The 15,838-nt window shown below is 39.7% G+C and overlaps 1 protein-coding gene across 2 annotated transcripts; it reads left to right on the top strand.

The window, feature by feature from the left end:
• COQ3 (coenzyme Q3, methyltransferase) lies at nt 1-15,275 on the top strand. Of its 2 annotated transcripts, XM_055329751.1 has the most exons (8): nt 1-357; nt 2,455-2,572; nt 3,014-3,178; nt 5,366-5,518; nt 6,083-6,182; nt 7,104-7,346; nt 13,670-13,829; nt 15,000-15,275. In XM_055329751.1, exons 1-8 carry the CDS (start codon nt 252-254, stop codon nt 15,227-15,229), a joined length of 1,275 nt encoding a protein of 424 aa, XP_055185726.1. In that variant the 5' UTR covers nt 1-251; the 3' UTR covers nt 15,230-15,275. The 2 variants fall into 2 exon arrangements, with proteins under 2 accessions (XP_055185726.1, XP_055185727.1); XM_055329752.1 differs by lacking the exon at nt 3,014-3,178 and having other exon boundaries at nt 171-357.
• Nucleotides 15,276-15,838: the final 563 nt, after the last annotated feature.

The raw sequence follows: 15,838 nt of genomic DNA, 5'->3' as shown, positions 1-15,838 counted from the left end.
GCCGTGAGGCTTGAGGTGGTCGTATGGAAATAGGCATAATAGAGACTTCGGAAGTTCCTTCGTGAGAACAGAAACCTACTGCACGCGCGGTTCGAGCACGTCGGGCCTCAGGAGTCAGTCCCGCGTCTCCAACCCCCATTCACGCAACCGTGGTTGGGCCGGCCCCAGGCGGTGCGCGTGGCTCTCGGAACCCTTGTGTTGGGGATGTTTAGCTGGAGGGACCGGAAAGGGGGCGGGCCCCTTCCGTCACGATGTGGGGAGGCCGCCCGCTAAGCTGCGGGAATCGGCTCCTAGGAGTGCTTGGGTCGAGGTGCCGGGGCGCACGAGCTCAGGCTGCTCGCTTCACCGGTCGGGCAGGTGAGTGTCGCTGCCCCGCGTCCGCGGGGTGGCGGCCGCTGCCGTGCGCAGGCGCGGGCCGGAGGGGGCCGGAGTTGAGCTGCGCTCGGGCCGCGCGCGAGAGCGCCACGGGGCCCGCGTCCCTCGCCGCCGCCGGGCGCCCGGCGCGGCCCCTCGGCCCCGGCTTCGCGGGGGGGGGGGCGGGGGGGGCGAGGTCCTGGCCGAGGAGCGCGCGGCCGCCCGGCTCCGCCGTCTGCCCCCGCGCCCGGGGCCTGCCTGGGCCCGCCCGCGGCCGTCGCCGAGCTCTGCATGGCGGCGCCTCCGCCCTCTCGGCGCAAGTCTTACCCCCTCCACCCCCCATCCCCCCCCCGAAAGAATCTAACGCAGCCATACCGCTTTATTTTGTGGACTCCACAGACCCCGTTGGGCAAATAAAAATCAAGAAAGTAACTCTCTGACCCTGTTGCTTGTAGAAGACAGTTGGATTATTTAACTCCTAATACTAACCAGAAAGTTAAGTTTGCCCTTGACGTGTAACTCCTGTAAACAGGGGCTGTGTGTTAGGCCCTGGGAAATTTTTTTTTCTTTTTTCTTTTTTAAGGTTCATTTATTTACGTTTAGAGAGGAAGCCAGAGCGAGTGTGCAGGCCCGGGGAGGGGCTTGATCCCTGGGCCCGGGCCCGGGCCCGGGACCGAGCCAAGAGCCGGCCCCCGAGTCGGGGGCTTTGAATGCTACCCCAGGGGTCTCTTTGAAAAAAATGTTAGAACTGAAATTAGGACAGTGGATCAGACGGGAAACTCGCAGGCCCACAGATAGAGTTGAGAATCGGTGCTGTAATATAGTGAAAACCAGTGCAGCCAATAAAAATGATCATTTAAACCCGCGTGTGTCCACATGGAAAAAATGATTCCATCTCCGAGATACCCCGATTGGTAGAAAAAGAAGCAAAGTTAAGAGAGGAGCTTTGTGGCGTGCCCTTTTGTGTTTTTTGATTTAAAATTAAATGGTTTTTAATTTTGAAATGATTTAAGACTTGGGAGAAGTTGCAAAAATAGACCCATGGGCTTTTTTAAGTTCATTTCTGTACAAGATGTGAGACCTTGGTTGAAGGTGTCCTTTTCGGCCTATGGTATCCAATTGTTTCAACAGCATTTATTGAAAAGACTATTTTTCCTGCATTGAACTGCTTTTGCACCAGTGTCAAAAAATCAGCTGGGTGAACTTTATGTTTCTGGTAATTTTCTTTGCTGTAAGGTCCACTTTGTCTAGATGTTTATTGAACGATTGAAGGTCCAGCAGAGTAACCAGTTTATAGAGCAAGTCTCTAGTAAGGGTGAACATACAGACTGGATGAGCGATTATCTTAGGGTGATATGTATATATTCACACACATACATACAGTTTTTTCTTCTGTGTAAAAGGGTTTGGGCGTATGTATAAATCCATTTCATGTAGCCAACGTGACAGAATTTGAACTAGTTCTGACTAATCTCAGAATTAGTGTTGTCCTAGTTTAAAAGTTTTGAGTATCATTTTTTGCAATTGTGCAGCATAATATTGGTATGGAAACGGAGGGTATGAAAAACTTTTACATATATATTACTTATTTTTGAAAAATAAAATTGGAGAAATTTCTGATTAGAGTTAGATGGCAGACTGCAAGGCCTTTATTTTATATTTTAGCATAAAACCCAAATTTAAGGGGAAAACCCTTTTGTTTATCAACTGTAATATGAGTTTGCCATGTAAAATAGTTTCTTCAATTACATGCATATCAGGAATTTATACTGTGCAGTGCTTTCTCTAGACATTTAATTTTTTTTAAAGATTTTATTTATTTATTCATAGAGACGGAGAGAGAGAGGCAGAGACACAGGCAGAGGGAGAAGCAGGCACCATACAGGGAGCCTGACATGGGACTCCAGGATCACGCCCCAGGCTGCAGGCGCTGCTAAACCGCTGCGCCACCAGGGCTGCCCTAGACGTTTTATTTTTATTTTCGGAGGTGCCTGGCTGGCTCAGTTAGGTAGAGCATATGACTTTTGATCTTGGGGCTGTGAGTTTGAGCCCCACATAGGATGTAGAGATTACTTAACAATTTTTTTTCAATTTATTCAGAGATTCAGTTCAATTGGACTCCACAAACTAAACCATGGGTTTTCAGTGATTACAGAATCATGTGGTTCAAATCCTATAGAATGACTTTTGCCTGCTTGAGTAGAATGAAAATTCACAGGTAAGTTTATTCATTACTCTGGCAAATATTTACAAAAAATCATGTACAAGAATAATTTAGCATTGATTATGTTAATAAACACTGTTAGTATGAAATAGGTTATGTAGTTTTATTAAGGTATCTTTTGTTTATCTAAATATTCTTCCAACAACTTCTACATTTAGAAAGTTTCAAATTTACAGAAAAGTTGTAATACAGCAAGCACCTAATACATACCCTTTGAATATCTATATTCAAAGGTAGCTTTTATTTTTAATGTAAGACTATTACCTGGAGAAATACTTTTGACTTCTTCATTTGTGACAAGACACAGCCAATGCAGTGCTTAAAATCATAAATGATTTGAATACAATAAATACTATAAGGTAGATAACTATACAATTCCAGTTGGTAAGATTGAATCAAAGTAATGTTTTTTGTTTTGTTTTGTTTTGTTTAAAGATTTTATTTTATTTATTTATTCATGAGAGACACCTGGAGAGAGTCAGAGACAAAGGCAGAGGGACAGCCCGGCTCCTCGCAAGTGTGGGACTTGATCCCGGGATCAGGATCACACCCTGAGCCAAAGGCAGACGCTCAACTGCTGAGCCACCCAGGCGTTCCAAAGTAATGTCTTTTTGTATTTGTATTTTATAAACCAATTTCTAACCTTGTGAAAAATGCTTCATAGAGTTAAGGTATGAACTCTGTTTTCCAAGTGCATGTGCTGCTGCTTGTCAATAAGCTAGCTCTTTTAAAACTGGGTGTGGGGGTACCTGGGTGGCTCAGTGGTTGAGAGTCTGCCTATGGCTGGGGTAGGGATCCCAGGGTCCTGGAACCTGGATCAAGTCCCCCATTGGGCTACTTGCGGGGAGCCTGCCTCTTCCTCTGCCTGTTTCTCTCTCTCTCTCTCTCTCTCTCTCTCATGAATAAATGAAAATAAAATCTTAAAAATAAAATAAAAAACCAAATTGGGTGTATGTGAAATCATTTGTAGACAACCGAGCAACCACCTACTGTTACCTATGGTGTGTTAGTCATTGATTATTGAGGCTTTGCATGAAGTATGAAAAAAGACAATATTCATAGGATAATATTAAAGAAACATGATATTTAAATCTCAAAAGGATAGTAAGTAATCAATGTAGAATGTACTCTGTGTAACTAAGAAAAACACAGTAAAAATTTGAATGGCAGGGACTCCTGGGTGGCTCAGTGCTTGAGCATCTGCCTTCAGCTCAGGACATGATCCCAGGTCCCGGGATTGAGTCCCTGCGAGAAGCCTACTTCTCCCTCTGCCTGTGTCTCTACCCGTCTCTCTCTGTCTCTCATGAATAAATAAATAAAATCTTAAAAAAAAAAAAAAAGAAAAGAAAACTTTAATGGCATTACATATTCTAATGTAGCAATCTTATCCTTTTTTACCCAAGAACTTCTGTAGGATTTTCCTGTCATATACTTTGGCATGGAATTTGGCATAATGTCTGATCTGTTTAGTCCCTGTTTGATCCCATTTGATTTTTTTTTTTAATTTAGGTGAATTATATACTATCCTGGGCCTTCTTTATTAGATTATTCATTTGACAAATGTTTCCTGAGTACCAAGTGTGTTCCAGGAACTGTGCTAATCACTGGGAATAAAATGGTAAATGAAATAGTCCATACTTTGCCCTCATAGTGTTTAATGGGGAAACATGGTCAAATTGTCACATAGCTCCATGAAGAAATACCAAGTTATATGGGAGTTAAAATAGGAGAATATAACCCAGGTTTTGAGAGTCTGGGAAGACTTCTTCTTAGATGGCATTCCATTTAAACTAAGATCTAAAGGATGAAAAGGAATTAATTAGGTATGCCAGGAAGGAAGGGAATGTGAGAAGAATGATCCAGGTAGAGAGAACAACATACGCAAAGTATCTGAGGAATGAACAAGTGGGGTCAGTGCAAGGAAATGAAAGAAGGCCCATAGGACTGGAAAGGGGAGGATGAGGAGAGTAGTAGAAAGTACATTTGGGGAGGGAGGAAAATGGGGAACAAATAATTTAGAGCACTATAGGTCATGCTAAGGACTGTGAGTTTTTTTCCCCCTAATATCACTAGGAAACCATGGAAGTATTTTAAGTGGGAAAATAGCATGATCATATTTATATTTTAGAACCCTCTGGATCCATTGTAGGGAACAGACTGAAGGGGGATATGGTAGGAAGCAAGCAGGTGAGGGCAACAAATAGTTCAAGTAAGAGATGATGGTATCTTAGACCATGATGATAATAGAAATGAAGAGAAGATGGGGGCACTTGGGTTCAAATCCTGGCTCTACCATTTACTTAATCTCTCTAAGCCTCACTTTTCTTACCTGTGTAATAGGGATAATGATAGTACCTACCTTATAGAGCTGCCAGAATGGTTAAATAAGGTAACATATGACATATATGGAGTTCTTAAATAGTACCCGCATATAGTAAGTGCAAAATAAATGGTTACTATTACTATTTCTACTTCTGCTACTGTTGCTGTTATTATTATTATCCTTACTATTAGATGTGACCCAGAAGGCCAAGTTTTGAAACATTCCATTTCTATTGTAATTTACTTTGAAAGCAAATTAACTTTGTTGATGGAACTTCATTCCATCCGTGAATATATTTATTTGCTGTGTGATTATATGAGAAAACCTGGTTTTAAAGCATCAAAAATGAGCAATATATGTAGTTAGAAGCTGATACATTGTTAACTAGAATATACATACTAGATCTCATGTGACATTTTTTAAAATGTCTGTTTTTGCCTGGCTCTTCACTTTGACCTTCTTAGGTACCCTTGGACAAGACTATACAGTACTTCTCAAACTACTGTAGACAGCAACGAGATAAAAACATTCCTGGCCCTGGCTCATAGGTGGTGGGATGAACAAGGAGTATATGCACCTCTTCATTCTATGAATGACCTGAGGGTGCCATTTATTAGGTAACATTCTGGAAGCTCTAAGTCTTTTAAAATGCAATTCTTAGGGACGCCTGGGTGGCTCAGCTGTTTGGCACCTGCCTTCAGCCCAGGGCATGATCCTGGAGACCCAGGATTGAATCTTGCGTCGGGCTCCTGCATGGAACCTGCTTCTCTCTCTCTGCCTCTCTCTCTCTCTGTGCCTCTCATGAATAAATAAATAAAATCTTAAAAAAATAATAAAATAAAATAAAATGCAACTCTTGGGGGTGCCTGGGTGGCTCAGTCAGTTACGTGTCTGCCTTCGGCTCAGGTCATGATCTCAGGCTCCTGGGATCAAGCGCCTGCCATCAACGCACTACCCTGTGTAGGTCTCCCTGCCCAGGGGGGAGACTGCTTCTCCACCTCCCTCTGCCTCTCCTTCTACTTGTGCATGCTCTCTTTCTCTCTCTCTCTCAAATAATAAATAAAATCTTAAAAAAATAAAATAAAATGAGAGTTTAATATATCCTTGAAAATTGTACACTTTTAAGATCTTATTAGCAAAATTAATAATTTGTTTTTATATGTTTTGGATTTTTAAAAAAGAGACAATCTTTTAAAAACAGTTGCTCATCACCAGCCAGGAAAACCATTGTCTGGGATGAAGATACTTGACGTTGGCTGTGGTGGTGGATTGTTAACTGAAGTAAGTGGTTTACAATTTTTAGGTGGTTTACAATTTTCCTGCCATTTTTTAACTGGTAAAATAATTGAGAAAAAGTAGGCTTATGATTCATTTAACCTTTTAACAAATAGTATTGTTTATTTTAAAAAAGAGAAATGCCTAACATTGTTCTTAATGTTTTACCATCATAAAACTAATATATGCTTTTTACTTTCTTAAAAAATATATAGAAATTTCAGAAAATCACAGGAAGGAGGATTCTTTTGGTGTTTTTTTGTTTTTTGTTTGTTTTTGCACAAAATTGAGCACTGATCTTTCAAATAGCTTTGGAAATTTTGTTGTCTCTTCTAAGAGATTAGTCAATTTCCACTGGTTTAAATGCAATGATAAGCTATTCTTTTGTACTTGCTTCGGTATCAAAACCTAAGAGTATTGCCTGCTTGTGGTGCTCTCCCCTTCTTAGGTGCTTTGGACTGCTTGGAAGAATACTAATTCACCCCTATAAAAAAATACTTGCCTCAACTTGTATAAGGCAAACTTGTATTTATGCCCTGCAGCTCTCTTTTGTAGTCTTCTATCAACACAATAACTTTTGTGCACTTTAAGTATGTTAATAATCTACTATGTGCATGTAAATGTACTATAGGATATAGAACTCTCCTCCCCGCTATTCTCAAATAGTTCTTTGTAAGTTTTTTGTTGTTGTGACTATTGTTCACTCTTAAGCTTTTTATTATGGTAATTGTCAAATGTGTACGAACTATAGAAAATGGTCTAATGAACTTCGATGTACCCATAAATAATCTCCAGTAATTAGCCCCTCACGATTGAGCTTGTTTCCTTTTTGATAAGTTCTTCATTGCTAGCATGTATTCTGTTTTCTTCTTGAAGATAATAGCTTTTTTTTTTTTTTTTTTTTTTTTTTTTTTTTTATCCAATTAGCCTCTAGGGCGGCTTGGAGCTTCAGTTATTGGAATCGATCCTGTGGATGAGAACATTAAGACAGCACAGCACCATAAATCATTTGATCCAGTCCTAGATAAGAGAATAGAGTACAGAGTGGGTTCCCTGGAAGAGATTGTGCAAGAGACAGCAGAAACATTTGATGCCGTTGTAGCTTCCGAAGTTGTAGAACATGTGATTGATCTAGAAACATTTATACAGTGCTGCTGTGAAGTGTTAAAAGTAAGTCTTACTTGGTTTTACTTGTTTGTCTTTTCTTTTGAGTGTGTGTATGTATCCATAGAAATAAGTTTTATAATACTTGAAATCAGGAAGCTAGGATTAGGGGATAGTATCTCTGCTGGAGATTACATTTGCTTCTCAGCTTGCACTCAATACCGGGATTTTTCCAGATACACTATCCTGATATCCCAGAATCTTGAAAAGTGTTGGTGCTGAACATAATTACAAACAATGGAATTAAAGTTTTTTTCATTGGTATACTCTGGATTAAATTCCTAATAGATATTGAATGGCAGTTACTAAGAAATTGATTTGGATTGATACTTAAAAAACAAAAACCATTTTTAATTTATATAAATTGATTTAGATAACATTTCTTAAGTAACTCTGTATGTGATATATATAACAGCTTTCAGCTTATAAAGGAATATTTCATATATATGATCTCATTGATTTTCCATACCACCAGATAAGGAAGGTAAGCAGGTACTGTTGTGACCAACTTGGACCAAAGGAGATCAGAATTTGAGAGCTGTCAAAGTCACTTAGCCAGTTTTTTTTTTTTTTTAAAGATTTTATTTATTCATGAGAGACACATGTTGTTTTTTCTTTTCTTTTCTTTTCTTTTCTTTTCTTTTCTTTTCTTTTCTTTCTTTTCTTTCTTTTCTTTTCTTTTTTTTTTTTTTAAGATGTATTGATTTATTTGAGAGAGAGAGATGAGGGGACAGAGGCAGAGGGAGAGAAAGTCTTAAGCAGAGACCTTGCTGAGTGGGGAGGGCCACATGAGGCTCAATCCCATGACCCTGAGATTGTAACATGAGCTGAAACCAAGAGTTGGACTCTTAACTAACTGCACCATGTGGGCACCCCCTTTTTTGTTTTCTTTAATTGAAGTATAGTTGGCATACAATATTATATGAGTTTCAGGTGTACAACATGTGATTCGACAATTATAGACATTACAAAATGCTCATCACAATAAGTGTACTTACCATCTGTCATCCTAAAAAGGTATTACAATATTGCTAACCACATTCCCTATGCTGTATTTTTCATCTTCATGACTTACTTGTTCTATAACTGGAGATTTATACCTCATAGTCCCCTTTACCTATTTTGCCTATCTCCCCCCTCTCCTCTAGCAATCCCAGTTTGCTCTCTGTATTTATGAGAGAGAGCATAATTATGTATTATGCTCTATGTATTTATTATGTGTTTCTAGTTTTTGTTTGTTCACTTGTTTTGTTTTTTAGATTTCACATGTAAGTGAAATCATATAGTATTTGTCTTTCTCTCTGATTTATTTCACTGAGCATAATACCTTCAGGTCCATCCATGTTGTTGCAAATGTCAAGATCTCATTCTTTTTTTTAAAGCTAAGTAATAATTCATTGTATATATCTACCGTATCTTCTTTATGTATTCATGTATTGATGGACATCTAGGTTGCTTCCATATCTTGGCTATTGTAGATAATGCTGCAGTAAACATAGAGGTGCATGTATCTTTTTTTTTTAACCCCCTCTCCCATCTGTGAGGTGCATAATCTTTTCGAATTAATGTTTGTTTTCTTAAAGTAAATACCCAGAAATGGAATTACTGGATTCTATGGTATTTCTATTTTAATTTTTTAAGGAGCATCCATATTGTTTTCCATAGTGGCTGCACCAGTTAACATTCTCACCAACAGTGCACAAGGGTTCCTTTTTCTCCACATCCTCACAAACACTGGTTATTTCTTATGTTTTTGATTTTAGCCATTCTGACATGTATGAGATGAAATTTCATTGTGATTCTGATTTGCATTTCCCTGGTGATCAGCGATGTTCAGCATCTTTTCATATGTCTATTGTCCAACTTAGGTGCTTTCTACTACCCTGTCTTCCAGATTACTGGCTGGCCTATTCTTCTGCATCTTCTAATTTGCTCTTTTTTCCCTCTCTTTCTTGATTTGAACTCTGAGTTCTTCCACTCTTTTCTCAAATCTGATGTACATCTTTATTGCCATCACTTTGAGCTCCTTATCAGGTAGATTGCTTATCTCCATTGTTTGTATTTTTCTGAAATTTTGGCTTGTTCTTTCATTTGGAACTTTTTTTTAAAGATTTTATTTATTCATGAGAGACACACACACAGAGAGAGAGAGAGAGAGAGAGAGGCAGAGACACAGAGAGGAGAGCAGGCTCCATGCAGGGAGCCTGACGTGGGACTCGATCCTGGACTCAGGAATCATGCCCTGAGCCCGACGCAGATGCTTTACCGCTGAGCCACCCAGGCATCCCATAGCCTTTTTATTTGTTGGGTTTTTTAAATTCATGAGAGACAAACAAAGAGAGAGAGAGGCAGAGACATAGGCAGGGAGAGAAGCAGGCTCCATGCAGGGAGTCTGATGTGGGACTTGATCCTGGCACTCCAGGATCACACCCTGGCTGAAGGCAGGTGCTTAACCTCTGAGCCACCCAGGCATCCCGGAACATATTTTTCTATCTCCTCACTTTCTGTGTTTGTTTCCATGTATTAGGTATGTCAGGTATGTATCCTGGTTTTGAAAGTAGTGGCCTTGTGTCAAAAGGCATCATGTGGGCCCTATAGTGCCTTCCTCCAATTACCAGAAGCAGACATTCTGGGGGTGTCCCCTGTATGGGCTATGTGCAGCCTCAGGTTGTGACTGGGATGTAACTCTTTGCAAGCACTGTAGGCAGAGCTGACCCTCAGCCCAGCTGTGCACAATGACCAGCTGTGACTTCTGCAGATCTACTGGGATGCAGAGCTGGTTTCCAGGCAGGCTGGCTTGAGTGGCTCAGCTGCAGTTGGTACCCACAAGCTGGTGTGTGGGGCTGCCCATCCTCTCTCCAAAGAAGGAATTTCTTTGGAGGGGCCCCAGTCCTGGCTGGGGATGCCACTAGATGGTGGGGCAGTAGTTACTTTGGGAGAATACTGATCTGACCAAGGCTGCTTCCTGGGTGTGGCAGACTGGGAGTTACTTTAGATCGGCACTCTCCAGGGCAGGGTGGTCCAATTACGGGGGAGTGCCAGAGCAGGGCGAGTAGTGCTAGCTAGATAGATGGAGAATGTCAGAACTAGTTCGTAAGCATCAGGCCAGCTAGGCTGAAGGAGGACAAGAAAAATATGTCCCCCAGTATTTCCATTCCTCAAGAAAGCTTCTTGCAGATTCCTGCCTTTCCAACACATGCCCTAAAATTAGTCAGTAAATCTCCTTCATGTATAACCCTGGTGCTTTTCAAACTGCTGACTCTGTGCTGAATGTCAGCCTGAGTGAGGTATTGTGCTAGTCCTTTAAGAGCAGAGTCTTGGTTTCCATAGCCTTCTGGCCCCTCTGAATTTCAAAGCTGACATTATGGGAGCTCATCTTCCCAGTGCTGGTCCCTAGGACCAGGGGTACCCAAAGTAATTGAACCCCTGGCTCCTCAGGGTGGACCTCTGTGCCTGTGATATCCCTCCCAATTATAGGTTGTTGTGCCAGGGGTTTGGTTCCCTACCAAATCACATCATACTATTAACTTTCTCAGTGTGGCTTTTGCGCTATGTCTTTAGCCATGGAAGATATGTAGTTGTTGCCTTGCGTGTCCATGGGAGGAGGTGAGCTCCAACTTTACCATCTTCTCCCAAGAATCCAGAGGTCACTTGGTCTTTATGTCAAAGTTCAATGGACATTTAAGTGGGACTTAAGGTCAAATCTGTAGATTCCAAGTCTGATTCTTCCCATTATATGATTATGCTTACATAATTTGCCACAAATGTAGTCCTCTGAAGGTGATTCCAATTTTTTTTTAAATAAGTCCCTTAAAATGTTGTTATTGTTGTTGTTACTATATTGACTCTGTTGTTAATGGAGGTAACACCCTAAGGTCAAGAGCTAAAAGGATGAAATGCTTACCCCTTACCTAAATAGAATTTTTAGGAATACTTTTTTATGTAAGTTTAGTTTTAGAGAAGATTACAAAGATAGTACAGAATGTTCCCATCTATCCTTCCCCCAGTTTCTCCTACTGTTAACATTTCACACAATAAGGATAGGAACTAGGGTGAGGCAAGTGAGGCACGTCGGACACAAAATGGAAGGAGACACTCAAGCTGAGTTGCCAGCCCTGTGTTTGCACACTCCAGAAAGTGAGTGCATCCTTCCATATTGTTTCATAGGCACCTCACCTGCCTCACCAGAGTCCTAGACTTCTATGTAACCTAGACTTCTATGTAACCCGTTGTACATTTCTTGAAATTGAGAAATTAACATTGACATCATACTTTTTTTTAAAAGATTTATTTATTTATTTATTTGCCAGAGAGAGAGCACTAGCACAAGTAGGCAGAAGGAGAGGGAGAAGCAGGCCCTCTGCCAAGCAGAGATCCCAACATTGGGCTCAATCCCAGGACCCTAGGATCATGACCTGAGCTGAAGGCAGATGCCCAACCGACTGAGCCACCCAGGCACCTTGACATCATACTATTAACTACACTACAGACCTTGTTAAATTTCATTAGTGTTTCTACTAATGTCATTTTTCTGGTCAGGATCCAGCCCTGGATTCTGTGTTGGATTTAGTTGCTGTGTCTCCTTAGTTTCCTTAAGTATGTAATAGTTTCTTGGTGTTTCCTCTTAAATGAGTTTTACTAGGCTTATCTTCTATTTTCCAAGCAAAACCCCTTAATCATTATTTTTTGTGTTGTGTGTCAGTCAGTATGTATGAATGGAGGTTCTTTCACACATATTAGGAATGCTGGCATTGTGGAATTTAAAACTAATTTTGCATTTATGGAAAGCCTTTTAAGAAAATGACCATTGCTTATCACTGTTTCCATAGACTAAGATTCCATAGGCCATAGATTAGATATTCATTTTTTTAAAAGATTTTATTTATTTATTCATGAGAGACACACAGAGAGAGGCAGAGACATAGGCAGAGGGAGAAGCAGGCTCCCCACAGGGAGCCCAATGCGGAACCAATCCCAGAACTCCGAGATCACTACCTGAGAGAAGGCAGACGCTCAACCACTAAGCCACCCAGGCATCCCTATATTTCAGTTTATTTATTTTTTATTTTTTAAAAGATTTTCTTTATTTATTTATTCACGACAGACAGAGAGAGAGAGAGAGAGGCAGAGACACAGGCAGAGGTTAGAAGCAGGCTCCATGCAGGGAGCCTGATGTGGGACTCAATCTTGGGTCTCCAGGATCATACCCAGGGCTGAAGGCGGCGCTAAACTGCTGGGCCACCGGGGCTGCCCTATATTTCAGTTTATAATTTAAGGGCACATTATAGCATTTCAGGGTCTCCTCTTTTTTTTTTTTTTTTTTTTGGGTGATATTTGAGATATATTCTCTCTATATATACACACATACACATATAGGTAATAATTAGAAGGAATTTTTGGCGTTTTATCCCCATCAGGGTAATGAGAATATGTAGAAGAGGGAACAGACATTAATCTTTGTCATTTGTGGGAGTAAATATAGGAAACACCACAAATACAGCCACTAAAACCTGGCAGACTCAGGGTGCCTGAGTGGCTCAGTTGACTGAGCATCTGACTCTTAGTTTTGACTCGGGTCATGATCTCAGTCTTGAGATTGAGCTCGGAGACCCAGCTCCACACTCAGTGGGGAGCTAGCTGGATTTCTCTCTCTCTCCGACCCTTATACCTTTCCTTCCACTTGTGCTAGCACTCCCGAGTGCATATTCTCTCTCTCTCTCTCAAATAATAAATAAATCTTAAAAAAAAAAAAAAGCCCAAAGAGTCCCATAAATGGTCTGTATTCATCTAAGGGTCTATCTTGATCTTTTCATATTCTTTATACTAATGAAATCAAAACAAAACAAAACAATCATTAATGTTTTTGTCAGAGAACACTTATTGGCATTACTCACCTATACAAGATGTGGCACTGTCTGCTGCACAGAACAAGTTAGACTCCGCATCCAAAGAGAAAACAGTGTTGACACATTAGACTGTAAATGTGGACATGTAACATGGAAGTGTAGCCTGATCATTCTTATATTTTTATTATAAAGTATTTGTTATGTACAAAAGAAAGTACATAATATGTTACAGCTTGATTTTAAGAGTTCTAAGCTCTGTTGAATAAACCCAGTGAGTACATCTGTAGTAGACTACCTTTAATAATGCATTTCCCAAAAGAAAAAAGTATTTTGGTAAATTATAATTTATATTTATGCATCTTAATTGCAGTTAAATTATTTGGAAGGAAGGAAGGGGGTGGGGGAAGCCAAGACTTTACCTAACTGATACTCGTGACATCTAAAATGGTACTTCTCTCCATATAATTTTTTTTTTTTTTTTAGCCTGGTGGTTCTTTATTCATTACTACAATCAACAAAACACAGCTGTCTTACGCCTTGGGAATTGTTTTTGCAGAGCAAATTGCAGGTATTGTACCAAAAGGTACTCATACATGGGAGAAGTTTATTTCACCTGAAAAGCTAGAGAGCATTCTGGAATCAAGTAAGTATTAAGAATTTTTTCCAGTTTTCAAGGCTTTAGCAAACTTTTAATGTACCTATAATTATTAATCACACAACCTGGCACTGAATTAAATGGGCCTATTCTCTGGATGTTGGTTTCATCTCTCAAATAGATCACAAACTCCTTGAAGTTAGGATTAAGTATTAAATACCACATGTCTCTCACCTGTGGCACCTAACCTAGGGCCAGGCAAATCACAGATGATCAGTGAATACTTTTTGGCTGCTTAGTCCTCATCTGTTAGAGGATGAAGTACAAGTGTTTATTACTTACTCCTCCTCAGTTTGTCCTGTTGATACCCTGCAGGTATCAGCTTATTATATGTATTTTTTTTTTCTGATTCCTCCATACTCAGGTATACTTTGAACTTCCTTGTCTCCTTTTATGTCTTTTGTGCTACTTATAGCTTGCTCTATATTATGGTTCTTCTGGTGTTTTTAAGCCCCTTTCTGGCCTGTAAGCTCTTTGGAGGCAAACTCTACTCCCTGCAGTGCGTATCCCTGCTTTACACATTGTGGGCTCTTGATTTATATGTTGAATTCCTGTCAAGTAAAAACATTTAGTTGGTATTTGGTATTCCTGCTGAGTACTTAACTCTTGTATGTCTCAGGCTTTTTGTTCATATAACAGTATATCAGTAAACTTGATTTGGAATATTGGAGTATTGTCAATCCAATATAAGAAGTTCTAAAGATTTCTGCAAATAAATATTATTGAAAACAGAGTAGAAAAAAGTATTTTAAAGATGCTGTATAAGAACAATCACTTGCTGGAAGATATTTTCTAATAAAAGCTTATGTTTCTTAAGTACTTTAACCAAATTCCAAGCATTGTGCTACTTTATACACATATCTCACATAATTCTAACAACTCTAGGACTATATGTTCCTTACATGACAGAAAATTAAGACTCAGAAATGTTAAGTGACTTCCGGAGGGTCACCATTTAATAGGTGCCAGGCTGGAATTTGAACCCAGGCAGTTGGCTTTAGAGTTTATGTTCTGTGCTACAGTGAAGAATGATTTGTACTTGGTTACAAAGTATTTTTTCCCAATGAGTTTAGGACTCCTTTTTAGAGTCACATTAGAATCTTGGCATTTGGAAGGCAATTACTTATTAAATCTACTCTTTCTGATTGCTTTTTTCAGATGGTCTATCAGTTCAAACTGTGACAGGAATGCTCTACAACCCCCTCTCAGGTTACTGGAATTGGAGTGAAAATACCAGCCTTAACTATGCAGCTCACGCTGTGAAATCCAAGGCACAGGAACACCCAGTACCTGCTGAGTTTGTTTTTAAGGGGGAAACAGAAGAGCTCAGAGACAAAGACTCCACAGACTCCACCAACCCAGGTGTACAGGAAGAGTTGAAGAAATGAATTGTTTCCAAGGACTGCATAATACTGCTTGAAAGTCTGATGTTTACATATGTAAAAAATATACAATTTATCTTTTGCGAGTGGAGCGTGAAGAAAAGAAGGCCAACCAAAAGGGCTAAAACCTTGGGCAAAACTTTATTTCATTTAATACCCACTTTCAAGGGATTATTCTATGGATAAAAAGTTTTGGCAAGGTATTGTGTAATCTAGGCATCTAAATTCCTCAGCCTTTGTTATATAAATAGGGAATGCATATTTGACTTCACTTTACAGATTATATATATTCATCCAGCATGTACGCACATACATTTATGCCGTAATGTGTTTTAATTTAAAGGAATCTGCATTATCTATGTTCTTTATCGAGTTTTAGCCAAAGGCAGTTATGCTTCTGGCTTATGAAAACCAAATATAATTTTATGCCACTTATATTTGGGAAGATAAAATGTATTTTTTCCTTTAAGTTTTAGTTTGTTGGAAAGCAAATGGATTGTTAAATATATGCCGCATTTGGATTCAAACATTAAAATCAAGAAATTCGGATTATGTTGGACATATTTCTATACAGTTCCATAAATGTTTTATTGTGACTTTTTTTTTTTTAAGTAG

This window comes from Nyctereutes procyonoides, unplaced genomic scaffold, assembly GCF_905146905.1.
Source record: "Nyctereutes procyonoides isolate TBG_1078 unplaced genomic scaffold, NYPRO_anot_genome, whole genome shotgun sequence".
Lineage (NCBI taxonomy): Eukaryota > Metazoa > Chordata > Mammalia > Carnivora > Canidae > Nyctereutes > Nyctereutes procyonoides.
This window is presented reverse-complemented; position numbering and strand designations above follow the sequence as displayed.